Genomic DNA, 25705 nt, shown 5'->3' with positions numbered 1-25705 from the left:
GTTTTCGAGTCCAGTCTTAGGAGTGGTCATACATTTAGCATTATAGAGTAGAAGACAAGTAGCCAAGCCATTTGACCTGTTTCCCTTTCTCTCGGTGTCCTTAAATCCAGGGTGGGGCAAAAGTAGTTTTACAGTTATGAGTATGAAAAATAATATACTAACTAATAAAGAATACAAGGATAAACTCTGTGTTTCACCTTCTCACAAATGTAAACCTACCTTTACCCCACCCTGTATTTGGTCTTTTTACTTTCCATATCTGTCGTCTGAAAAGGAAAGGGCTGCTCATTCGTTTCCTCAGAGTCACCTACATTTATTTCATTACTAGAGGCCCAGTGCACAAAATTCGTGCACTGGTGGGGAGGGGGTGGTCCCTCAGCCTGGTCTGCACCCTCTCCAATCTGGGACTCTTTGGGGGATGTCCAACTGCCGGTTTAGACCTGATTCCTCTCGCAATTCGGGACCGCTGGCTCCTAAATGCTCGCCTGCCTGCCTGATCACCCCTAATCCCTCTGCCTGCCTGCCTGATCGCCCCTAACCACTCTGCCTGCCTGCCGGTGTGATTGCCCCTAACTGCCCCCCTGCTGGCCTGATCGCCCCTACCTTGCCCCCCTGCCGGCCTGATCGCCCCTACCTTGCCCCCCTGCCAGCCTGATTGCCCCTACCTTGCCCCCCTGCCAGCCTGATCACCCCTACCTTGCCCCCCTGCCAGCCTAATCACCCCCACCTTGCCCTCCTGCTGGCCTGATCACCCCTATCTTGACCCCCTGCCAGCCTGATTGTCCCTAACTGCCTCTGCCCCCAGCCTAAGCCACAGTCTGGACTCCCTCTGCCGGAGGCAACCTGGCCGATTGGGAAGGTGCCACACCCATCACCCTGCTGCTGCTGTCATTGGCGGGCCACCATGGCTGCTTGAGCCTCGGGTCTCGCAGCCACATGCAGCTGCCTGTGCCTCAGGCTGGCCCTCCCAGTGGCAGCCGCCATCGGGGCTTGCCTGAGCCTCAGGCAGCCGCTGCACCTTTGTCTGGAAGGATGTCCTGATGGTTGTCCAGAAGATGGCCACCCTAATTAGCATATTACCCTTTTATTAGTATAGATTTCTGTTATGCAAAATGTTTATGTTAACCTGGAATACCTGGAGGTGGTGGGTTTTTAGCAGCTTAAGGATTCTAAGAATAGTTCTTTCTTCTGCCAGATATGCGCTGTTTTGGTGGTATACCTCTTGTGTCCTTGGGCAAGAAGACAGTGAAACAACCAGTATATGTAAGTACTGTGAATGAAGGTTTACCAGTTTTCTGGTTTTATCCTAATCCTGTAACTCTTGTCATTTTCTTCTTTGTCAGTTTGCTTCAACTGGTTGCTTTTCAGTTTACCTAAGAGTGACATGAATTCTCTGTGTCTTGTTCGTTCATTTAAGGAAAATGTATTGAACCCTTAATGTACTAGGCCCACTGTCCGTGTCATGGGGGATATAGAGATACTAACTGTATATACTCACAAATTGCTCTCCTCAAGTTGGTCTTCATAAAAGGCGTATTAGCAAAGCAATGATCATGCAGTGTGATAAATGCCGCGACTGGGAGAGAGATTATAGGGTTATGTGAGAGGGATACCTAATCTAGACTTGATGGTCAGGGAAGGCCTCCAAGAGGAAATGACATATCAGGTGAGACCTTAAAAATGATTAACAGTAAGTCAGATGAAGAGGCTGGAGAAGAGTATCCTATGCAGAGGAACAGTGTGTATAGGAACCCAGAGGTGAATGAGCATGTTGGGTTTCATATTATATTGAACTAGGGTTTCTCACTCATCTGTGGCACTATTGACATTTTTGGCCAAATAATCAGTTCGTTGTTGTAGGGGCTATTGTAGCTGTATTCCTGGCTTCCGGCCACCAGATGGCAGTAGCATCCCCTACCAACCCCCCAGTTGTGACAACTAAAACTGCCTCTAGGCATTTGCCAAATGTCCCTTGGGTGTCAAAATCACCCCAAGCTGAAAACCATAGATTTAAAACTATATAAAATTATTATTTTTTAAAGTCAAATTGGTAGAATTATAGGCCAGTCCATGTGGTTTAGCCTAATAGTTTGAGATAGCTTAGTAACAGAGGAGCTTGGAGTCGTGGTGGGCAAAAGCATATCAGGAAGGCCTGACAGCCATCTATCTATCTATCTATATATATAAAAGCCTAAGCAACCGAAGGACCCAATGACCAGTCGACTGGTCGCTATGATGCTCACTGACCACCACGGGGCAGACACTCAACACAGGAGCTTCCTCCTGGTGGTCAGTGCACTCCCACAGCGGGAGCGCCGCTCAGCTGACCGATGGGCACCAGACGCTGGGTTCATGATTGACAAGTGCAGCTGCAGCGGTGCAAACCTTTCCCGCCTCCGTGGCAGCACTACTGAGCAGCGGCAGGTGCAGCGGGGCTGAGATTAGTGGGAGCGGCGCCCGACCCGGGCTCGGGCTTCTCCCCAGCCGCCTGCTGCTTTGTGCACTACTACATTCCTTGGGGATGTCAGACTGACTGCCAATTTCGGCCTGATCCCCACAGGCCTGGCTGAGGGACCCAACTGGTGCACAAATCCGTGCACTGGACCTCTAGTATAAAGATAAATACCTTTGACTAGAAAAAGTATTTTAAAATTTACAATGTGGAGATGGTTTGAGCTCTTAAGTCTGTTCTTCAATAAGTTTTTGAAAACAGACATGCCATTTTAATTTTATCATGGGTTTGTCTCTCTGTGTGTGATTGATGTGACCTTCTTTCCTTCTTCCCTCCTTTTTTCCTTTCCTGCCTCCCTTCTTTCTTCTTTTTCTCTCCTGAATCTCTATTTCCCTCCCTCTCTTCGTCAACAATCACCTAAACATGTGTTATAATTTCTTATAGGTTGTGGATGTATCCAAAGGAATTGTGAATGCAGCTAAGGAGCCAGATGCCAGAGGGAAAACTTTTGCCTTTGTTGGGTAGGTGGTTAGAGTTTGACTTTAAAATTGTGTTACCTGTTAAAATGAAGGACTCATTATGATTCACAGCAACAATTTCAAAACATGTCACTCACAGATTTATTCATTGCATTTTTATAGTTTCTTTCTTCTATGTATTTATTCCAGAAACCTACTCCCTTAGCCCTTAGACCAGTGTGTTTCAAAGAGTTGTCCAAAGGCCATCTTATCAGAATCTTTTGAATGCTTATATTAAATCAGAATGTGAAGGAACCTGGGAATCTGCTTTTTAATAAGTGATTTTTCTGTCACCAAAGGCTGACAACCACTTCCCTAGAGAATTGTATTTACGTAGTCCCGTGACCACCACAGATGGTTTTGTATCACTCCAGTGATGTTTTTAATATATAAAAGGACTAGAGGCCCGGTGCACAAAAATTTGTGCACTCGGGAGGGGGGGGTCCCTCAGCCTGGCCTGTGCCCTCTCGCAGTCTGGGACCCCTCGGGAGATAACGACCTGCTGGCTTAGGCCTGCTCCAGGGTGGCAGAGGGCAGGCCCAATCCCTAGGTGCAGCCCCTGGTCGGGCTCAGAGCAGGGCTGATTGGGGAGTTGGGGCGCCGCCCCCTGTCACAAGGCAGGGTCGATGGGGAGGTTGTGGAGCAACCCCCTGTCACACACAGAGCAGGGCCCATCAGGGGGGTTGGGGCTCTGTACCCTGTCACGCACAGAGCAGGGCCCATCAGGGGGTTGGGGTGCTGCCCTCTATCACCCACAAAGCAGGGCGGATCAGGGGGTTGGGGCGCCGCCACTCTCACACTCAGGGCAGGGCTGATGGGGAGGTTATGGCTCTACCCCGTCACACACAGAGCAGGGCCCGTGGGGGGGGGGGGAAGCTCCCCCCTATCAGGCACAGAGCAGGGTGGATAGGGAGGTTGTGGCCCCGCCCCCTGTCACACACAGAGCCGCAGGGCGATCAGGGGGTTTGGGTGCTGCCCCCGTCACGCTGATCCCGGTGCCGGGAGGCCTCACGGCTCCGCTGATCCCGGTTCTGGGAGGCATATTACCCTTTTACTATATAGGACGGAGGCCTGGTGCATGGGTGGGGCCAGCTGGTTTGCCCTGAAGGGTGTCCTGGATCAGGGTGGGGGTCCCCACTGGGGTGCCTGGCCAGTCTGGGTGAGGGGCTGAGGGCTGTTTTCAGGCTGGGGGTGACTGAACTCCCAAACGCTCCTTTTTTCCTTTTTTTTTTTTAATTCTGGGCCAGCTTTAGCTTGAGGCTTGGCTCCAGCTCTTAGGCCTCCGGCTGAAAGTAGGTTTCTGGCCTTTGCTTACAATGTTGCGAATCTGCTGGCTGAAGTTGGGCGTATTTGTTACAGAGTTTCTTAAACTGCCAGCTCAGAGGCAGCGGCAGGCGGGGAACGTTGGTTTCCTCCGTCACTGAAGCAACCAAGCCTCATGTTAGTTTCAAGCTGCCTGGCTGCCGGCCGCCATCTTGGCTGACAGTTAATTTGCATATCTCGCTGATTAGCCAATGAAAAGGGTATCGGTCGTACGCCAATTACCATGTTTCTCTTTTATTAGATAGGATATTACTGTAAATGCTAAAACACAAAATACTTTTAGGGAGTAAGTACAGTTGCAAAATCTAATTAATGTTGCTAGAGTATCTTAATGCCCCCAAAAGTTGAAAATGGCTGGTTTAGGGTACAGTTGCTAGCACTGTACAAGACCGATCTTTTGTTATATGCTCTCTTTGTTGAAGTTTGCTCTCCAGAAAAATGGGAGACAGTTAAACTGACTTTCCTGAAATTGTTAAATTATGACATAGCTAGGTTTAGAACCTTTATACTGAATTGACTAAGTCTAAAAAACTAAGACTTAATCTGTCAAGTTCAGAAGTACCAGATCCATCTAATAATTGGCTCAGAATCCCATCATTCTGTGAAGAAAACTAGTGGTACCAGATGTTTTGTGACATGTGGGGATCTGATTCAACATTGAAGGGATAGCCTCATTCCTAAGAAATATTTGATTCTACAAAAAAGACACTTTTCTCTCTCAACCAGATGCATAGTATTTATTTCCAGGATTATGAGTTCATACATTTTTATGTTTCACTATTATTACAAGTTTAATTTAGTTAAAAATGGTCTTTTGGTGCGTGGAAAGACTATAGTGTGTTTCCATGTCAACCAGCTGCTGCAAGATGTATGTCTCTCTTCAAATTCCCAGTTTGGTACATTAGTATGCAGTTATATCACCTAGACTAGAAAAGTCACTTACAAAAAAATGTGTTTAGCACAGGTTTTGTAAAACACAAGATTCAAACACATCAGGCTTTAGTTAGGTACTTAGACCAGGATACTGAGGAACAGATGAACAGAAATGATTTTTACAAACTTTGCTTGCCTACTGCTCAGTGGGGATGGCTCTGGGATAAGTTAGCCATTTTCTGTGGCTTTGCCCTGCCCCTTCAGTCTCTTTGCTAGGCTCTGGTAAGTCATACTTGTTTGGCACAGTGATGGGTCAAGTAATGCTAGACTTGGCAGTGTAGGCATTTTTCCTTGTGAAATTATAAAAATGCATCTATATTTCTCTTTTGCCTCTTCAGTTCCAGGGGAAAACTTTGCTTGTTTCCTTGACACTTTGAGGTTAAGGCATAAGCAGAAGACCTGAATTTTGCTTCTACTTTTTTCATAGTTACTAATTATATGATATTGGCCCATTCTGCTTATTCATTTAATAACTACCTGTGGACACACACACGTGCACACACACACACACACACACCTGTGAGAACTGATAAGTTCAGCAGACCATAAGGTATAAGATCAGCATGTAAAAAATCAGTTTTCTATGTTAGCATATGAACAATCTAAAATAAAATTAAGAAAATAATTTTATTCAAAATAGCATAAAAAAGAATAAAATACTTAGGTGTAAATTTAACAAGAGAAGTAGAGACCTGTACACTGAAAATTATAAAACATTGCTAAGGGAAATTAGGGAAGACTTAAATAAATGGAAAGGCATCTCATGTTCATGGATTGGAAGAATCAATATTGTTAAAATGGCAATTTCCCCAAAACTGATATATATTATCAACTTAATCCTATCAAAATTCCAGCAGGCTTTTTTTGTTGTTGCAGATATTGACAAATTGATTCTAAGTCTACATGGAAATGCAAAAGAAGCACAGTAGCTGAAACCATTTTGTCAAAGAATTATAAGGTTGTAGCAGTTAAGCTTCTTAATTTCAAAACTTACTATAAAGTTGCAATTATCATGTGTGGTACTGGCATAAAAATAGACACATAGGTCAGTGAAACAGACTTGATAGTCCAGAAGTAAACCTTATGGATGGTTGCTTTTTGACAAAGGTGCCATAACAATTCAAAGGGGAAAAGATAGTCTTTTTAACAAATGGTACTGGTATATCCAAATGCAAAAAGATGAACATTGACCCTTACTTCACACCATACATGAAAAAAGTTAAGTCAAAATATATCCGAGACCTAAATGTAAGTATTAAAATTTTTGGAATATAAGTAAAAATCTTTTAGACCTTGGGTTAGGCAAAGATTTTTTTTAGGTATGACAAAAGCATACTCCATAAAAGAAAAAATGGATAAATTAGACTTGATCAAAATTAAAAACTTTTGTATTTCAAAAACACTGTTAAGAAAATGATAAAAAGACAAGTGAAGAGATCATCACTGAAAGGATGGGGTGGATCAGAGAGGTGTCTGGAAAATTTGAGGACACAGAAGAGATGGACGTACTCCCTAGGACAGTGATGGCGAACCTTTTGAGCTCGGTGTGTCAGCATTTTGAAAACCCTAACTTAACTCTAGTGCAGTGTCACATATAGAAATTTTTTGATATTTGCAACCATAGTAAAACAAAAATTTATATTTTTGATATTTTATGTATTTAAATGCCATTTAACAAAGAAAAATTAAAAAAAATGAGTTCACGTGTCACCTCTAACACGCATGTCATAGGTTCGCCATCACTGCCCCAGGAGAACAGGAAAAGGGCACTCCTAGGAGGGAATAGTAGGATTGCAAAGCAGAACTGAGTCTTCCATTTGAAGGTAGTGATCAGAAACCAAAGGTGAAGCCCATTCACCCAGTTGTACTTTCTCTACATCTCTGTCTTGCTGGTGGTTTAGGCACTGAGAAGGTGAATATTTTGCTTAACCAGAGTACGGGTTTTGCTACACCAGTATAGTGGAGAGGAGGCTGGAGACAAGGTTTTGCTGAGGATATTTGCAAAGGAATGACCATGAAATCTAAGCTGGCAAGGACACAGGCTTCAATGTACCTTTGTCTGTGAGCAAGGGCATTTAAACCAGTCTTCAAGTCACTGTTAATGGAACACAAAGTGCTTCAGAAGAGCTGAAAAAGAAGGATGCTATGTATTAGTTTGCCCATGAGTCCAGTATTCTTGGCATCATAAAGATTACAGGTTGTTCTTTGGCACAGCATATATTATATGCCCTGCAGTGATCTTCACATCCTTTAAGATTGGAAGAGCACTATTTAAAGGCTTTCTCCCCTAGCTGACATTTTCTTTTTGTTTTATTTTTTGGGTGAAAATACCAGAATAATGAGGTTCTCACTAAATTCCTTTCATTTTGCTCAGTTATCTCAGGCTTTGTGATGCAAAAGGGATTAGAAAAGTAGGTGAAGAGATATTAAAATGTATTATAAGCAACAATAATTATTAAAGCGAGGTTATACTGGTTCAAAACTATTCAGATCAGGAGAATGGAATATAAAGTCCAGAAAAAGTCTCAAGTATATGTAAGAATATGGTATGTGATAAAGACAACATTTAAAAATCTGGGGGAAGGTTAGATAATTCAGTAAATGGTGTTATATCTTTATAATAATACAAAAATATATTGCTGAAAGAACTGATGTTATGGATTTAAAAATAACAACTTATTGGCAGAAGTATTAGTAAAGATATATGGAAAGTTATGTCACTGATGATTGGAGAGGAATTTTCTAAATATAAAGCCAAACCATAAAATAAAAGAAATCAGTAGTTTTAAGTGAAATGTTTAGACTTTTATATGCCACAAAACACCTAACCATTAAAATGTAAATAATAAACAATAAAAGATATTTCTAACTCTATTATTAAAATATAAAGAACTCTTAACAAATCATTCTTATAGACAGGGATCCCAGGAGGAAAAAAGGAAGTGTAAATGACCAAAAATATATAAAGAAAAAAATTAATCTTCAGTATTAAAATAATGCTAATTGAAACTTTGAGGTACCTTTTTTTACCTAGCAGATTGACAAAATTTTGTTCATTTTATATGACTAAATTCATTTTTGGTAATGGGGTTGCTAGCATTTTATGTAAATTGATATAACCTTTTCGGAAGGCAGTTTGGATATCTACACCAATAAAAGACAAACATGCAAATTGACCGTACCTTCGCCACACCTTAATCCACGCCCACCAGCCAGTCAGAGCAACTATATGCAAGTTAACCCAACCAAGATGGCAGCTGGCAGCCACGGAGCTGGAGCGTGCAGGAGGCTTGGTTGCCCCAAGGATGGAGGAAGCCAAGCTTCCTGCCTGCCACGGCTGGCTCTGAGCTCCACTCACAGCAGCAAAGTTTCAATTATAGAAGGTAAATAAACCCCAGATACCTGCTTTCAGCCGGCCGTGGCCATGGAGCTGGAGCAAGCAGGAGGCTTCCCTCCCGCCCGCCCTGGCTGATTCTGAGCTCCTCTCAAGGCTACAAAGTTACAATTATAGAAGGTAAATAAATCCCAGAATAAAAAAGAAAAAAAGGAGAGACTGGGAGCTTCCTTCGCTGGAGGGGCTTGGCCAGCCTGAAAACGGCCCTCAGCCCCTCACCCAGGCTGGCCAAACCTCCATGGGGTGAGGGTCCCCACTGGGCGGGGGGGTGGGCGCTTGACTAGCCTGCAAACAGCCATCAGCCCCTCAGCCAGGCTGGCCAGGCACCCCAGTGGGGACCCCCACCCTGAAGGGGGTGTGACCAGCTGCAAACAGCCATCAGCCCCTCACCCAGGTTGGCCAGGCACCCCAGCGAGACCCCCACCCTGATCCGGGACACCCTTCAGGGCAAACCAGCTGGCCCCCAAACGTGAACCAGGCCTCTATCCCATATAATAAAAGGGTAATATGCAAATTGACCCTAACAGCAGAATGACTGGTCACTATGACACACACTGACCACCAGGGGCCAGACGCTCAATGCAGGAGCTGCCCCCTGGTGGTCACTGCACTCCCACAGCGGGAGCTCTGCTCAGCCACAAGCCAGGCTGATGGCTGCCAGTACAGCGGTGGTGGTGGGAGCCTCTCTCGCCTCCTCAGCAGTGGTAAGGATGTGTCCGACTGCAGCTTAGGCCGGCTCCCCGCTGGCAAGTAGACATCCCCTGAGGGTTCCCGGGCTGCCAGAGGGATGTCTGATTGCCAGCTTAGGCCCAATCCCCCAGGGACTAGGCCTAAGCCAGCAGGTGGTCATCCCCTGAGGGGTCCCAGACTGCGAGAGGGCACAGGCCAGGCTGAGGGCCGCCCCGCAAGTGCACAAATTTTTGTGCACTGGGCCTCTGGTATAAATAAAAGCCTTAAAATCCCAAAGTATACTTTTTAGCTAGTTCTACTTCTAGAATGTATTATCCTATATAATAAAAGGCTAATATGCAAATTGACCAAATGGCAGAACAACCAGTCACTATGACCTGCCCTGACCACCAGGGGGCAGACGCTCAATGCAGGTGCTATCCCCTGGTGGTCAGTGTGCTCCCACGGGGGAGCGCTGCTCAGCCAGAAACCGAGCTCAAGGCTGGCGAGTGCAGCAGCAGTGGTGGGAGCCTCTTCCACCTCCACAACAGCGCTAAGGATGTCTGACTGATGGCTTAGGCCTGCTTCCCGGGCTCCTGGACTGCAAGAGGGTGCAGGCCCGGCTGAGGGACCTCCCCCCGCCACCAAGTACACGAATTTCATGCACTGGGCCTCCAGTAAACACATAATTATGGATAAGTACAAATATTTCCTATAAGAATGTTTATTAAAGCATTATTTTATAAAAGAAAAATATTTAAATAGTTTAAACATCCAAAAATGGGAATTGGTAAAATAGTTATAATTACTATTTTTACAGTATGATGTGCAAGCATTAAACATGCACTAGAATATTTAATGACATTGACAGATGGTTGTGATTTAATGTTAAATGAAAAGGACATTACAGAATAGGATGAACTGTAATCTTATATTTATAAAAACAAAAATATATATGTAAGGGGATGAGAAGGATATATTTTAAACATATTAACATTGTCTTTGGTGGGATTATGATGATTTTCCTCTGTGCTAATCTAATCTATATTTACTACAGTGCATATGTGTTCCTTTTTCATAAGACAGATGTTATTTTGTTAAATTAAAAAGGTGAATTTTTAGGTGCAAATAATTTGAATAACTGAATTTTTTTTTGTAGGCCCAATCGATACCTCCTTTTTGACCTGGTGCAGTATGTCTTTGCTATGAGTCACAGACCCTTCCTACCATACCCTTTGCCACGTTTTGCCTATCAGTAAGTAAAGCACTTCTTTTTGTGCCTTCTACAATAGAGCTAACTAGATACATTTGTTCGTCATGCTCTCTCACTTGGGGTTATAGGGAGTATGTTCCTTACAGTGAAGTCTCAGAATCGCTAACTAGAATGTTGTTCTAATATCTTGATGTTAGTCTAGGAAAGAACCATAGACATCTAAGAAAGGGAAATGCAGATTAGTGTGGATGAGAAAAACGATGTGTTGAGGGATTAAAGCTGCAGTTCTTCAAATTCTACAATTAAAAATCTCTGAGTTTTAATATGGAGAAGTATCTCGGCAGGTTGGATAAAGGAGAGATCAGGTTTCTCTGTTTCATATCACTTACTCAGAGTGGCAAAGGGACTCCTCTTTATTAAACCATTCCCGTCATGCATTTGGGGAAAGGAGCTAGGTTGTTTCAGACTTGGCCTATGGTTGCCTTGTCTTATTTCCTTGCTTCTTAGCTCACTTCTTCCATTTGTAGGTTTAGAAGCTCAGAATTATGTCACACACTTTCACATCCAGTTTGCCACATTTTTTTTTATAAACCAGCATGGCAGTTCACTCCTTCATTTGTTTGTTCTTCAAATGCCTGCTGTATCATAGGCAATGCACTAGGCACTCAATATGTTACAGTAAGCCCTGTTATAGAGGTATCAGAACAGTAGTCAATTAGAATGTAGTGTGATGATAATATCTATGGACAGTGTTCTGTTTTTAGGCTGTCTCTACTTCCTCCTCATCCTATCTAATAATAGAGAAACATGGTAATTAGCCATACCTCCGCTACCCTTCCCATTGGCTAATCAGGGTGATAAGCAAATTAACTGCCAGCCAAGATGGCAGCCGGCAGCCAGGCAGCTTGAAGCGAACAGGAGGCTTGCTTGCTTCAGTGACGGAGGAAACTAACGTTCCCCGCCTGCCTTGCCAGCCTCTGAGCTTGCAGTTTAAGAAACATTGTTACAAATATAGAAGCTAAACAAAACCCCAGAAACCTGCTTTCAGCCAGCCGGGGTTCAGCCAGCAGGACTGCAACATTCTTTCAATTATAGAACAAACACAGATCCCTGCTTTCAGCCAGCCGGGATCTCAGAGCTGGAGTGAGCAGGACCGCAACAGTGTTACAATTATAGAACACAAAAAAACCAGATACCTGCTTTCAGCAGCCAAGGCCTAAGAGCTGGAGCCAAGCCTCAGAACTAAAGCTGGCCCAGAATAAAAAAAAAAAAGAAAAAAAAGGACAGGTTGGGAGCTTTAGTCACCCGCCAGCCTGAAAACAGCCCTCAGCCCCAGACTGGCCAGGCACCCCAGTGGGGACCCCCACCCTGAAGGGTGTGTGACCAGCTGCAAACAGCCATCATCCCCTCACCCAGGCTGGCCAGGCATCCCAGTGGGGACCCCCACCCTGATCCAGGACACCCTTCAGGGCAAACCAGCCGGCCCCCACCTGTGCACCAAGCCTCTATCTTATATAGTAAAAGGGTGATATGCCTCCCAGCACCGGGATCAGCGGAGCAGCGAGGCCTCCCAGCACCAGGATCAGCGGAGCCGCGAGGCCTCCCGGCACCAGGATCAGCGTGACGGGGCAGTGACCAAACCCCCTGATCGCCCTGCGGCTTTGTGTGTGACAGGGTGCGGCGCCACAACACCCCCCCCCCCCCCACGGGCCCTGCTGTGTGTGACGGGATAGAGCCATAACCTCCCCATTGGCCCTGCCCTGAGTGTGACAGTGGTGGCGCCCAAACCCCTGATCAGCCCTGCTCTGTGGGTGATAGAGGGCGGCACCCCAACCCCCTGATCCACCCTGCTCTGTATGTGACAGGGGGCAGCGCCCCAACCCCCTGATCCGCCCTGCTCTGTGTGTGACAGGGGACGGTGCTCCAACTCCCCTATCGGCCCTACTCTGTGAGTGACGGGAGCTCCTCAACCCCCTGATGGGCCCTGCTCTGTGCGTGACGGGGGAGCTCCTCAACCCCCTGATCGGCCCTGCTCTGTGCGTGACAGGGTACAGAGCCCCAACCCCCCTAATGGGTCCTGCTCTGTGCGTGATAGGGGGCAGCGCCCCAACCCCCTGATCGGCCCTGCTCTGTGCGTGAAGGGGTGACGCCGCAACCTCCCTATCGACCCTGCCTTGAGTATGATGGGGCGGTGCCCCAACCCCCCAATCGGCCCTACCCTGAGCGTGACTAGGGGTGGCATCGCAACCTCCTGATCTCCCTGCTCTGTGCATGACAGGGGGCGGCACCCCAACTCCCCAATCGGCCCTGCTCTGAGCCCAACCAAGGGCTGCACCTAGGGATTGGGCCTGCCCTCTGCCACCCGGGAGCAGGCCTAAGCCAGCAGGTCATTATCTCCCGAGGGGTCCCAGACTGCGAGAGGGCACAGGCCGGGCTGAGGGACCCACTCCCACCCCCCCCCCCCCGAGTGCACAAATTTTTGTGCACTGGGCCTCTAGTTTAATACTTATAATGACTCTAAGTATGTAAGGAAGAGTGTATAGTGTGAGTAAAAGAGGGAGGCTAGGACAGAGCATGAGGAATACCTACATTTATAGAGCCAGCAGAATAACAACTTTGTCAAGGAGGCTAAAAAAGTGTAATAAGAATGTTTAAGTGAAAAATGTAGAGTTTGGAAGCCTAAATACCAAAAGAAAAGTGATGTTTTGATTTTTTTTCTTTTTAAACATTTTTTTTCAATTATGGTTTACATGCAGTATCATTTTGTATTAGTTTTGGAAAAGGAGTGTTTTAAGGAGAGAATGAATGAATGTTTTAAGAAGGGGAGCATTGCCCTGGCTGGTATGGCTCGGTTGGTTGGGTGTTGTCCTCTGCACTGAAGAGTCACCGGTTCAATTCTCAGTCAGGGCACATGCCCTGGTTGCGGGTTCGATCCTCAGTTGGGGTGTGGCAGGAGGTAGCCAATCAGTGTTATCCTCTCACATTGATGTTTTTCTCTCTCCTCCTCTCCCTTGCTCTCTCTCTAAAAGTAAATTTAAAAAATGAAATAATTAAAAAAAAAACGAAGGGGGAGCATTGCTATTTGTTCACATCTCTATCTCTAGCACCTAGAACAATGCTTGACACACAGTAGGCATTGTTAATATTTGCACACTACTCAGCTTGCCCTACATCCTTAGTGGAACCATATTTGAATGTCAGGCTTAAATTAGTTTGAGTTTCAGACTTCTGAATGTTGGATCATTTTGTTTGTTTTGTTGGTGGTGGTAGCTTTATTTTACTTTTTAAGATTAGTTGTCACTTTGGTAGAGAATAAGCAGTGTCAGCAATTATAGCGGTCAGGCTGGGTTAACTTGAAAGAAAAGGTAATCTCACAGAGAGTTGTGCCAGGATGTTGGTTCTTTTCTTTCTTTTAATTTTTTATTGATTTCAGAAAGGAAGGGAGAGGGAGAAATAGAAACATCAATAATGAGAGAGAATCATTGATCCACTGCCTGCTGTACACCCCACACTAGGGATCGAGCCCACAAATCAGGCATGTACCCTGACCAGGAATCTAACCAAGAACTTTCTGGTTCATAGGTTGGCGCTCAACCACTGAGTCATGCTGGCTGGGCGGTTTTCTTTAAAGAAAAATGCCTCTACAGCCGTCTCTCTTCCTGTGGTTCTTATAACCTAGCTTGAATATTGGGCATAGAAACCCTTACCCCCTGTGCTATATTTATTCCTTTGTCTAGATGGATAGCACGACTCTTTGAAATCAGTCCATTTGAGCCCTGGACAACGAGGGATAAAGTGGAGCGGGTGAGTATAAGTGTGTTGAACATCTGCCTGGATAGATGCTAGGCAGAGAGCTGCATAGATGGGTAAGTTAGGAAAAGGTGAAAGATTTATATGATCTGAAGAGGAACCCGATTATAAAGACTGGCAGTTAGAAGTGATTTTTGTTTGCTTGTTTGCTTGGGTTATTTTCATGCTCTTGTCTATCTTTTACCCTCCTGGAAAGGTCAGCCCTCTACTTGTGCACTCAGACTCCCCCACTCTCAGCTTGCTCCAGGTGTGGTTCCTCCACTACTTTTACTCTGATGCTACTAATTTTTCTTTCTCTGTTGGTTCATTTCCCTTAGCATACAAACAGGCCATAAGAGCTCCACTCTTTTTTAAAAACAAAACCCTCCCTTCTCACCCTGTTTGTGCCATTGCATCAAAACTCCTCAGAAGGGCTGTCTGTACCTGCTATTGACAGTTTCTTACTTCATTCCTTCTTTAACCCACTTCACTCAGGCTTTTTTTCACATTTTGCCCCTAAAATTGTTTTTTTCAAGGTTGCCTGTGATCTCCATTCTGCCAAATCCATAGTGAATTTTCTGACGTCTCGCTGATGAGGTGCTCTCTCCTTGCAACCCTGGATTTCCATCTCTTTTCTGGCCAGTTCTACATTCTCTTGCATTTCCTCCTCTCATTGGGCCATGCTTTTCGGTCTGCCTTCCTGGGTCATTTTCTTCCTGATCTTTAAATGTTGGGGGACCCAAGGGCTCTCTTCTCAGCCTTTTGCCATCTTTGCTTATTCTCTAAATGACCCTCACCTAGTCCCATGCTCCACCTGCTGTCTGTAACTCATAACTGCAGTTTTATCTCTAGCCCTGCATTGCCCCCCAACCCAGCTGTAGGCTCTTAACAATTTAGATAATACTAAAGTCATCTGAAATAGAATATGTCCATAAATAGAATTGCAAACCTGCCTCTGTCATCACAATTAACAGTATCACTATTAGCTCTGTTTGTCAAGTTAAAGATGTAGGATTTCTTCCTTACCCATCCAGTCTAGATCTAAATCAGTGCTCTCCCATAGAACTTCTGCAGTGCTGGCTGGGAATATTTTATGATCTACAGCAGCGGTTCTCAACCTGTGGGTCGAGACCCCTTTGGCGGTCGAACGACCCTATCACAGGGGTCGCCTAAGACCATCCTGCATATCAGATATTTACATTACAATTTATAACAGTAGCAACATTACAGTTATGAAGTAGCAACGAAAATAATTTTATGGTTGGGTCACAACATGAGGAACTGTATTTAAAGGGCCAGAAGGTTGAGAACCACTGATCTACAGTGTCTAAGATGTAACCGCTAGCAATATGTCACTATTGAACACTTGACATGTGGCTTGTGTGACTCTAGAAATAGGCTTTGAATTTTATTTAATTTTAGTTAATTTAAACTTAAATTTGGTTAGTGGCTGCCGTATCAAAGAGCACAGCTCTAGACCATCAGCAGGTATGATTCTGGCAACCCTCAAATATGCGCCAGATCTTACAACTTCTCCCCTTTCTACCTTTTTATTCAGCTTGTTATGAAAATATTATAATAGTATTTAAATTTTTCAATTTATAGAAAGGTAAAGGAAATAATTGTCTCTCCTCTGCCCACTTTAATCCAAGTGGCTAGCATCTTCTTTCTTATTGCCTTGAGCAGTCTCCTGTTGCCTCTCTGGTCCCTCTGCAGTATTGGACTCCAAAGCTCTGGCTCTTCCCAGCCTGCCGTCTCCCATACTAGGCTGACTCATTGATCAGTCACCCACTGTCTATAAAAGTTTCTAGGGAGGACACAAAATAAAATAAAAATAATATACCACCTCTACCTTTGAACACCTGTTGACCTTTTATCAATAAGAAACAGCCAGATTGTCCTCTGAATGTTACCCGAAAGCTGGAATGTAGAGAGGATGAAAAAATAGTCCTTGGGGAACAGATGTGAATGGACAGCATTATCTTCCCATCTGATAGGGTGGAAAGCTAAGACCATTTCAAGGTGTCCTGTACATTCATGAAAGATTGGGCAAGAGAACTAATTGTCAGAATACTTCATTGTATCTTGCACTAATGTGCCTCTCACATTTGTAAGTGAAAAAGTGTTAGTACAGTAGGCTGAATGGGTTTTAGATATTTGGAGGTTGCTTTACAGCTCTGGTAAAAGAATTGCAGACTTTGTCGGGTGGGAGAATGAAGAATCTTTTTAAGTCTTATATTTCATTCTCCTCTACAAACAAGATTGGTTTGGATTTTTAGATCTGAGCATTAGTCAACCAGGTTAAGTATAGCTGGAGCACAAAGGTTAATGGATTATCTCTTAATGAGCAAGGACAAATGCTAGTTATTTCTGTAATTCAACAGTTAAAACTGAGGCAGAAAGCCTGTGCTCAGAGCATGGACACACAGGCTTTAAATCCTATATTTTACTTAAAACCTATAAAGCCACCCCTGACAAATTTGACGACCTATGCCTCTCACTTTAGATTTATTTCTGTTTAAATCTCTAGAATGACTCTCCTAGAGCCCATGTTCTATGCTCATGGATAGTGCTGGGGACCTTTGAGCTGCTATTTGGTGAACTTGCCCTTTTTTCCTTAAACCCTTTGCCTGTGGTCAACTTTTAGAGAGTGCTGGAACAAAGCACTGCCACATATCCTTTGAAAACAGTGAAGTATCAGTAATGGGTCTCAGCTGGAGGGTTGAGTTCTTGCTGGATAGCATGTGGCGTTCTCGGACAGCGTTCAGTGTTCTCTGTGGTTCTTTGTTTGTTCAAAGGTTCACATCACCGACATGACATTGCCTCACTTGCCTGGCTTGGAAGACCTTGGTATTCAGGCCACACCCCTGGAACTGAAGGCCATCGAGGTGCTGCGGCGTCATCGCACTTACCGCTGGCTGTCTTCTGAAATGGATGAGGTGAAGCCAGCCAAGACTGTCAACTTTTAGTGGCCTCTGAGCTGCCCTGGGTTTTTGGTGTCATTGGGTCATCTGGCTAGTGACTAGTCCACTTTCATCAGAGAATCCTGTAAACAGTGAATAAGATCTCTCTATTAAAAAATCTGAGATTATATTCTGCAACAGTTTTTCCTTTCTTGATTTATGAAGTGAGAAATTTAGCCATTTAGAGCTTAAACATAATTTTTGTTTAAAAATATATATTTAATAATGACTTGTATCATTTATCCTCTAATGCTGAAGGATTGGAATTTCACTGTGTCAAGCTACTTCTATAACAAGGACTCCCTTTTAATGTCAAAATATTATGACAACCAGAAGTGATAGGTGATTGTCTCTTACTATCCATTAATTGAGAAAATATATAATGTTCCATAACTAATCAGAATTTATTTTTAAAATTTTAATGATAACTATATATATTTTTAAAATAGTACATACATATAAAACATTGTGGACAAATTTTCAAACTGCATGCAGTAATTCCATAGTCCTCTGCTCAGACCTAAACTACCTGAAGTCTGTCCCCCCCTGCTATTAGGACAGCTAGATGGTTTTAGATACATGGAAATAGAAAGGTTCTCTCCACGCGAAGGAGGTGCCACAGTCTCTTTGCAGTGATGACTAATGCACAGGAATTAGGACTTTTGTGTAAATTGATATTACAGCCAAGACCCAGATGATCAGTTGGTTTATTCAGCAAATTCCTCAGTACAGTATAATTAAAAACTCTCATAATTTGAGGTGAAGCCATCACACCACCTTAGGTGAGCCACTGCTAGGTGACCCAAGGTTAGGCACTGCTTTCCACCACAGTTCAGCCCCTTGATATGTAGGTGGGAATGTCAGTGAAAAAAATCCTGTTCAGTTACACTAACACCCATCTCATTCGTCTAGTGAGGAATGTGGATGTTGAAAGTTCTTTATATATAACAACCTGGGCAGGTGCACTGACCGGGAATCGAACCATCACCTTCTGTTTCATAGGTCCATGTTCAACCACTGAGCCACGCTGAAGGTGAGTTTTCTACCTTCCATTCTCTACATGTTAGAGAATCTTGTCCCAAAATGGACAAAAGTGTACTATTAAGTGTGGTTTGTGGACCAGCAACATCAGCATCACCTGGGAGCTTGTTAGAAATACTGAAAACCGGGCCCTACCTACTTCAGACCTGTTGAATTAGGGTCTGCGTTTTATTTTATTTTAATCCTCACCAGAAGATACGGGTTTTTTTTGTTGTTGTTTGTTTTTTGTTTTTAATGATTTGAGAGAGAGAGGCAGGGAGAGAGAGAAACATCAATTGGTTGCCTCCTGTATGTGCCCCAACCGGAGATCAAACCAGCAACCTAGGTATATGCCCTGACTGGGAATCAAACCTGCATTGGATGATGTTCCAACCAACTGAACCACCTGGCCAGGCAGAGTGCATTTTAGATAGGTCCCTGGGAGATTTGTATGCACATGGTGTAAAAAGCCCTGATGTACAGACATGCTGTGTCAGAGTAGAGCAGTTCCTGTTACTAAGTCAGGTGGGCGAGCCCCACCACAGACCTACTGAATCAGAATCTCTAGAGAAAGGGCCTAGGAATTTTATTTTTATTCTCATGCACAGTAATATGTGAGAATCGGTGCTCTAGGGAAAGATGCCCAACTTCAGCTTCACTTTTTTTCTTCAGTTAAATTTATCTCTTGTTATTGCCCCTAATACTCCTGTTTGCCATAAGCCAGCTAGTAGGCACACAGATGAGTGGATTTGACTTGAAAATAAATAATAATTCTGTAACGCACAGCACCTCACGGTATTTGCATATTCATGCTGTTTCCGCATCAACTTATAACTCATGATGCTATCTACTTGCTTTCCCTAAAACCAAGATAATTTTTCTTGTCACACCCAGTACCCCTGCTTATATTTTGTAATGCATTCTTTATTATCCTGACATGAAAGTCATAGCTACTATAATCTACCTAACATGAAATCAAAATATAATCCTATCTAATAAAAGAGAAAAATGGTAATTGGCGTACGACGATACCCTTTTCATTGGCTAATCAGGGCTATATGCAAATTAACTGCCAACTATGATTGGCAGTTAACTGCCAACTATGATTGGCAGTTAACTGCCAACAAGATGGCGGTTAATTTGCATATGTAGGCACAATGCAGGGAGGCGAAAGGGAAAGCAGGAAGAAGCCCCCTGCCACTGACAGTGATCGGAAACCCAGGGGGGAGCTAAGAGCTGGGGAGCAGGGCAAAGGCGGCCCTGGGGCCGCCTTTGCCCTGCCCCCCAGCCATGATCAGAGAATCAGGCGCCTTTGCCGCCCTGGCCAGTGATAGCAAGAAGTAGGGGTGGAGCCAGCGATGGGAGCTGGACACGGTTGAAGCTGGCAGTCCCAGGAGCTAGGGGTCCCTTGCCTGGGCCTAAAGCGAAGCCCACGATCGCGGGGCCGCTGCAGCTGCGGGTCCCCGCTGCCCGAGCCGGATGCTGAGGCATTAGGCCTGGGCAGGGGCGGAGCCTGCAACTGCAGGGAGCTGGGGGTCCCCTGCCCAGGCCTGACACCTCTGCCGGAGGCCTCAGGCCTGGTCAAGGGGCCGATCCGGTGATTGGTGATCGGAGGGTGATGAGGGTCAACTCCTCTGGCCGAGGCATCAGGCCTGGGCGGGGGGCTAAGCCGGGGATTGGGGGGATATGATGGTCCCCTTGCCCAGGCCTGAAGCCTGGGTCAGAGGCATCAGGCTTGGGCGGGGGGTGGAGCAAGCGATCAGAGGGAGATGGGGGTCCCCTGCCCAGGCATGATTCCTGGGCCAGAGGCCTCAGGCCTGGGCGGGGGCCAGAGCCAGTGATCGGGGAGAGATGGGGGTCCCCTGTCCAAGCCTGACACCTCTGACCCAGGCTTCAGGCCTGGGCAAGGGGCCGATCAGGTGATCAGAGGGTGATGGGGGTCTACGCCTCTGGGTGAGGCATCAGGCCTGGGCAAGGGGCAAAGCCAGCAATCGGAGGGGTCTGGGGGTCCCCTGCCCAGGCCTGATGCCTGGGCCAGAGGCATCAGGCCTGGGCCAGAGGCATCAGGCCTGGGCTGGGGGCAGAACCAGTGATGGGGGGAAATGAGGGTCCCCTGCCCAGGCCTGACGCCTCTGTCAGAGGAGTCAGGCCTGGGCAAGGGGCCGATCCTGCGATTGGAGGGTGATGGGGGTCAACGCCTGAGGGCTCCCAGTATGTGAGAGGGGGCAGGCTGGGCTGAGGGACACTCCCCCCACACACACACACACACCCAGTGCACGAATTTCGTGCACCGGGCCCCTAGTCCTATATAATAAAACCCTAATATGCAAATCGACCGAACGGTGGAACTACTGGTCACTGTGACATGCACTGACCACCAGGGGGCAGACGCTCAATGCAGGAACTGCCCCCTGGTGATCAGTGCGCTCCCACAGGAAGAGCACTGCTCAGCCAGAAACTGGGCTCATGGCCGCCGAGCACAGTGGTGGTGGTGGGAGCCGCTGCCACCTCTGCTGCAGGCAGGCGGTAAGGAGCAAGGAGTCCCAGACTGCGAGAGCCCCAGATTGTGACAGGGATGTCCAACTGCCAGTTTAGGCCCGATCCCCTTGGGCTAAGCCAGCAGGCGGACATCCCGTGAGGGGTCCCCGACTGTGAAAGGGTGCAAACTGGGCTGAGGGCCCCCCCACACACACACACACACATACACACACAGTGCATGAATTTCATGTACCAGGCCGCTAGTATGTAATTAAAAACAGTACTCCAGTGTATTGGCGTGTGAGCACAACTACATGGAAGCCATAATGAAGTCAACTGCTTGCATCCAGGTGGGCAGTCAAAATAGGTACCAATGTACACTGGTCTCAGGAGGAAGGGGTTATATTGGTCACTTAAATACTGTGAACACCATGTCAGCTTCTGAATTAGTGAACAGCTTTTTTTATTGAAGTATAATCGACTTAAAATAGTATATTAGTTTCATAGTGTACAGCATAGTGTTTCAACATTTGTATGCACTGCAATATGATCACTGCAGTAAGACAGTTACCATCTGTCGCTATGCAAAGTTAGTACAATATTATTGACTGTTTCCCCATGCTGTACCTTACATCCCCATGACTTATTTATTTTATAACTAGAGGCCCAATGCACGAAATTTGTGCAAGGGGCTCAGCCCCCGCTGCCATGGCGGCAGCCTCTGCCTTGGCCCTGCCACCGTGGCTTCGTCCGGAAGGATGTCCAGTTAAATTATCATATTATGATTTTATTATTATAGATTGGAAGTTTATGCCTTTTGATCTCCTTCACTTATTTCATAACCCCACCGCTAGCCCCCTATAGCAACCCCCATTCTGTTCCTGATGCATCTGGGTTTTGCTTTGTTTTGTGTTTTAGAGTCTACATATAAGTGAAATCATATGGTACTTGTCTTTGTCTGACTTATTTTACTCAATACCCTCAAGGTCCATCCATATTGCAAATGGAAAGCTTTCATTCTTTATGGCTGAGTAGTATTCCATGGTTATATATACCCCATTTTCTTCATCCATCCACCCATCCATCCATCCATCCATCGATGAACATTTAGGTTCTTTCTATATTTTGGTTATTGTAAATAATACCATGAACATAGGGGTGCATATATCTTTTCTGATTAGTGTTTTCATTTTCTTTGGATAGATAACCAACAGAGGAATTGCTGAATCATATTGGTAGTTCTTTTTTAAACATTTTTGAAAAACCTCCATACTGTTTTCCAGAATGGCAGCACTAATTTACATTCCTATCAATAGTGCATAAGGGTTACCCTTTCTCCACAATTTGGCAAAAACACCTGTTATTTCTTGTCTTTTCAATAATAGCCATTCTGACAGGTATGAGGTGATTACCTCTTTTTTTTAAAATTAAATATTGGGATAACACTGATTAACAGAATTATACTGCTCTCAGATTTCAGGTGCACAATTCTACAGCACATCATCTATACACTTGTGTGTTCACCATCTCAAGTCTCTGTCTATCACCAGTTATCTCCCATACTCGCCTCTGTCTCCCCCTACTCCTTTCCCTGGCAATCACCACACTGTTGTCTATGTCCAAGAGTTCTTTCTCTTTTTAATCTTTGCTCAATCCCTCCATGAAGTGGTATTTCACTGTGGATTTGATTTGCATTTTCCTGATGATTAGTGATGTTAAACGTCTTTTCATGTGCCTATTGTCCATCTGTATGTCTTCTTTGGAAAAATATCTCTTCAAATTCTCTGTTCTTTGTTTGTTTTGTTTTTTTTTTTTTTTAGAGAGAGTGGAAGGGGAGAACAGAGAGAGAGAGAGGGGAAAAAAACACATCAATGTGAGAGAGGCACATCATCAATTGGTTGCTTCATATGCCCTGACCGGGGCCAGGTATCAAACCTGCAATCCTTGACTGAGAATTGAACTTGCAATCCTTCAATGCATTGGCCAATGCTGTAACCACTGAGAAACACTGGCCAGGACTCCTCTGCTCATTTTTAAGTCAGATTTCTTTTGTTATTGAGTTCTATGAGTTCTTTAAAAAAAAGTGTATATATATAACAAAATAAATTGTTGAATTAAGAGAGGAAGGGAAAGAGACATAGAAACATAAGTGATGAGAGAGAATCATCAATTGGCTGCCTCCTGCATGCCTCACACTGGGATTTAAGCAACCTGGGCATATGCCCTGACCAGGAATTGAACCATGACCACCTGGTTCATAGATTGGCATTCAACCAGTAAGCCATACTGGCTGGGCACTTAACATTCACATCTTTAATCCATTTTGAGTTAATCCTATATAATAAAGAGGTTATATGCAAATGATCATTACGCAACCGATCAGCAGGAGGGCAGGGCAGCGAGCTTATTTGCTCACAGATTCGTGTGTAGGACCACTGGTTTTTTACATGTGGTCTAGTTTCATTCTTTTGTATGTAGCTGTTTAGTTTTGCCAACACCATTTATTGAAGAGTTTCCTTTCCCTATTGAATATGCTTGCCTTCTTTGTCATAAATTAATTGAATGTATATACATTGGTTTAATTCTGGGCTCTATTCTGTCCCATTGATCCAAGTGCCTGTTTTTAGGCCAACACCATACTGTTTTGATTACTAAAGATTTGAGTATAGTTTGAAATCAGGAGCATGATACTTCTGCTTTGTTCTTCTTCCTCAAGATTGCTTTGGTGATTTGGGACGTTTTGTTTCATACAAATGTTAGAGTTATTTGTGTTAGTTCTGTTAACAATTCCATTGGAATTTTGATAGGGATTGCATTGGATCTGTATATTGCTTTGGGCACTATGGACATTTAAAAAGTATTTCCCGTGTGGCTCAGTTGGTTGAGTGTCCTCCCATGCACTAGGTCGTGGGTTTGATTCATGGTTCGGGCACATGCCTGGATTGTAGGCTCATCCTCAGTGCGGGGCATGCAGGAGGCAGCCAATGGATGTTTCTCTCTCATTGATGTTTCTATCTCTCCCTCTCCCTTCCTTTCTCTGAACCCAATAAAAACATTTAAAAAAAAAATAAAGACATTATTTCAATCTACAAGCACAGAACATCATTTACTTGCCTCTTCTTCAGTTTCTTGCTTCGGTGTCTTTTAGTTTTCAGTGTAGAGGGCTTTCACTTCCTTGGTTAAATGAGCATTGTTCCTAGGTATTTTATTCTTTTTTAAAAAAATCTTTATTATTTATTATTTTTTAAAATAAATCTTTATTGTTCAGATTATTACAGTTGTTCCTCTTCCGCCCCCCCATAGCTCCCCTCCACCTGGTTCCCACCCCACCTTCTGTCCTTACCCCCCCCACACACTGTCCTCGTCCATAGGTGTACGATTTTTGTCCAGTCTCTTCCCACACCCCCTTCCCCCCGAAAATTGTCAGTCCACTCCCTTTTTATGCCCCCGATTCTATTCTATTCACCAGTTTATTCTGTTTGTCAGATTTTTTATTCACTTGATTTTTAGATTCACTTGTTGATAGATATGTAGTTGTTGTCACTTTGTTGTTCATAATTTTTATCTTTACCTTTTTCTTCTTCTTCCTCTTCTTAAAGGATACCTTTCAGCATTTCATATAATACTGGTTTGGTGGTGATGAACTCCTTTAGCTTTTCCTTATCTGTGAAGCTCTTTATCTGACCTTCCGTTCTGAATGATAGCTTTGCTGGATAAAGTAATCTTGGTTGTAGGTTCTTGGTATTCATCACTTTGAATATTTCTTGCCACTCCCTCTGGCCTGCATAGTTTCTGTTGAGAAATCAACTGACAGTCCTATGGGTACTCCTTTGTAGGTAACTAACTGTTTTTCTCTTGCTGCTTTTAAGATTCTCTCTTTGTCTTTTGCCCTTGGCATTTTAATTACGATGTGTCTTGGTGTGGTCCTCTTTGGATTACTCTTGTTTGGGGTTCTCTGCGCTTCATGGACTTGTAAGTCTATTTCTTTCGCCAGGTAGGGGAAGTTTTCTGTCATTATTTCTTTAAATAGGTTTTCAATATCTTGCTCTCTCTCTTCTTCTGGCACCCCTATAATTTTGATGTTGGTACGCTTGAAGTTGTCCCAGAGGCTCCTTGCACTATCTCCATATTTTTGTATTCTTTTTTCCTTTTGCTTTTCCGTTTGGGTGTTTTTTGCTTCTTCGTATTTCAAATCGTTGACTTGATTCTTGTGATCCTCTAGTCTGCTGTTGGATCTCTGTATATTATTCTTTATTTCAGTCAGTGTATGCTTAATTTCTAATTGGTCCTTTTTCATATCCTTGAGGGTCTCACTATATTTTTCAGAGGTTTCTAGAAGATTCTTGAGTAACCATATAACTGTGGTTTTGAACTCTATATCCAGTAGTTTGCTTTCTTCCATTTCTTTTGTTTGTGACCTGTTCTTTGTCTCCGCATTTTGGCTGCTTCCCTGTGTTGATAGAGTGGCTTTGTGTGCTAGGTGTCCAATAGGGCCCAGTGGCTCAGCCTCCCTAATTACCTGAGTTGGACACTCTTGGTGCACCCCTTTGTGGGCTGTGTGCACAGTCTTGTTGTAGTTAAGCCTTGATTGCTGTTGGTATCACTGGGGAGAATTGACCTCCAGGCCAATTGGCTGTGAGGACCTGTTGTGTCTACAGTGGGAGAACTTCTGTGCTGGAGACACCCTTATGGAGCAGAACTTGCTTCACTGGGGCTTTGGCACTCACTGAGTCGCCCAAGTTTTTAGGTGGAGAAAGGCCAGGCCATTCATATGCAAAAAGCCTCTGCTCACAGCTTGGATGGGGTTGTAAATTGGGTGGGGCGGGGTCTCAGGGACTCACCAGGGCAGAGCAAACAGCAATGGCTGCCAGTCTGCTCTGCTCGGAGAGGTCCCAGGGTCTGTGTCCAGTGGCCCCGTGCAGGAACAATGACCGCTGCAAGCACCTCTGTGAG

The 25705-nt window shown here is 44.6% G+C and overlaps 1 protein-coding gene across 1 annotated transcript in view; it reads left to right on the top strand.

The window, feature by feature from the left end:
• The window catches only part of NDUFA9 (NADH:ubiquinone oxidoreductase subunit A9), a 43070-nt gene extending 25678 nt beyond the window's left edge, over positions 1 to 17392 (top strand). The window contains exons 7-11 of the mRNA XM_059683822.1: positions 1196 to 1263; positions 2897 to 2973; positions 10449 to 10544; positions 14240 to 14306; positions 17090 to 17392. Coding sequence (XP_059539805.1) covers positions 1196 to 1263; positions 2897 to 2973; positions 10449 to 10544; positions 14240 to 14306; positions 17090 to 17260 — 479 coding nt within the window. The 3' untranslated portion in view covers positions 17261 to 17392. The remainder of the gene's footprint in view (positions 1 to 1195; positions 1264 to 2896; positions 2974 to 10448; positions 10545 to 14239; positions 14307 to 17089) is intronic.
• The last annotated feature ends 8313 nt before the right edge of the window (positions 17393 to 25705 follow it).

Source organism: Myotis daubentonii, chromosome 2, assembly GCF_963259705.1.
Source record: "Myotis daubentonii chromosome 2, mMyoDau2.1, whole genome shotgun sequence".
Lineage (NCBI taxonomy): Eukaryota > Metazoa > Chordata > Mammalia > Chiroptera > Vespertilionidae > Myotis > Myotis daubentonii.
Note: the sequence above shows the minus strand (reverse complement) of the source record. Positions and strands in the feature narration are given on the sequence as shown.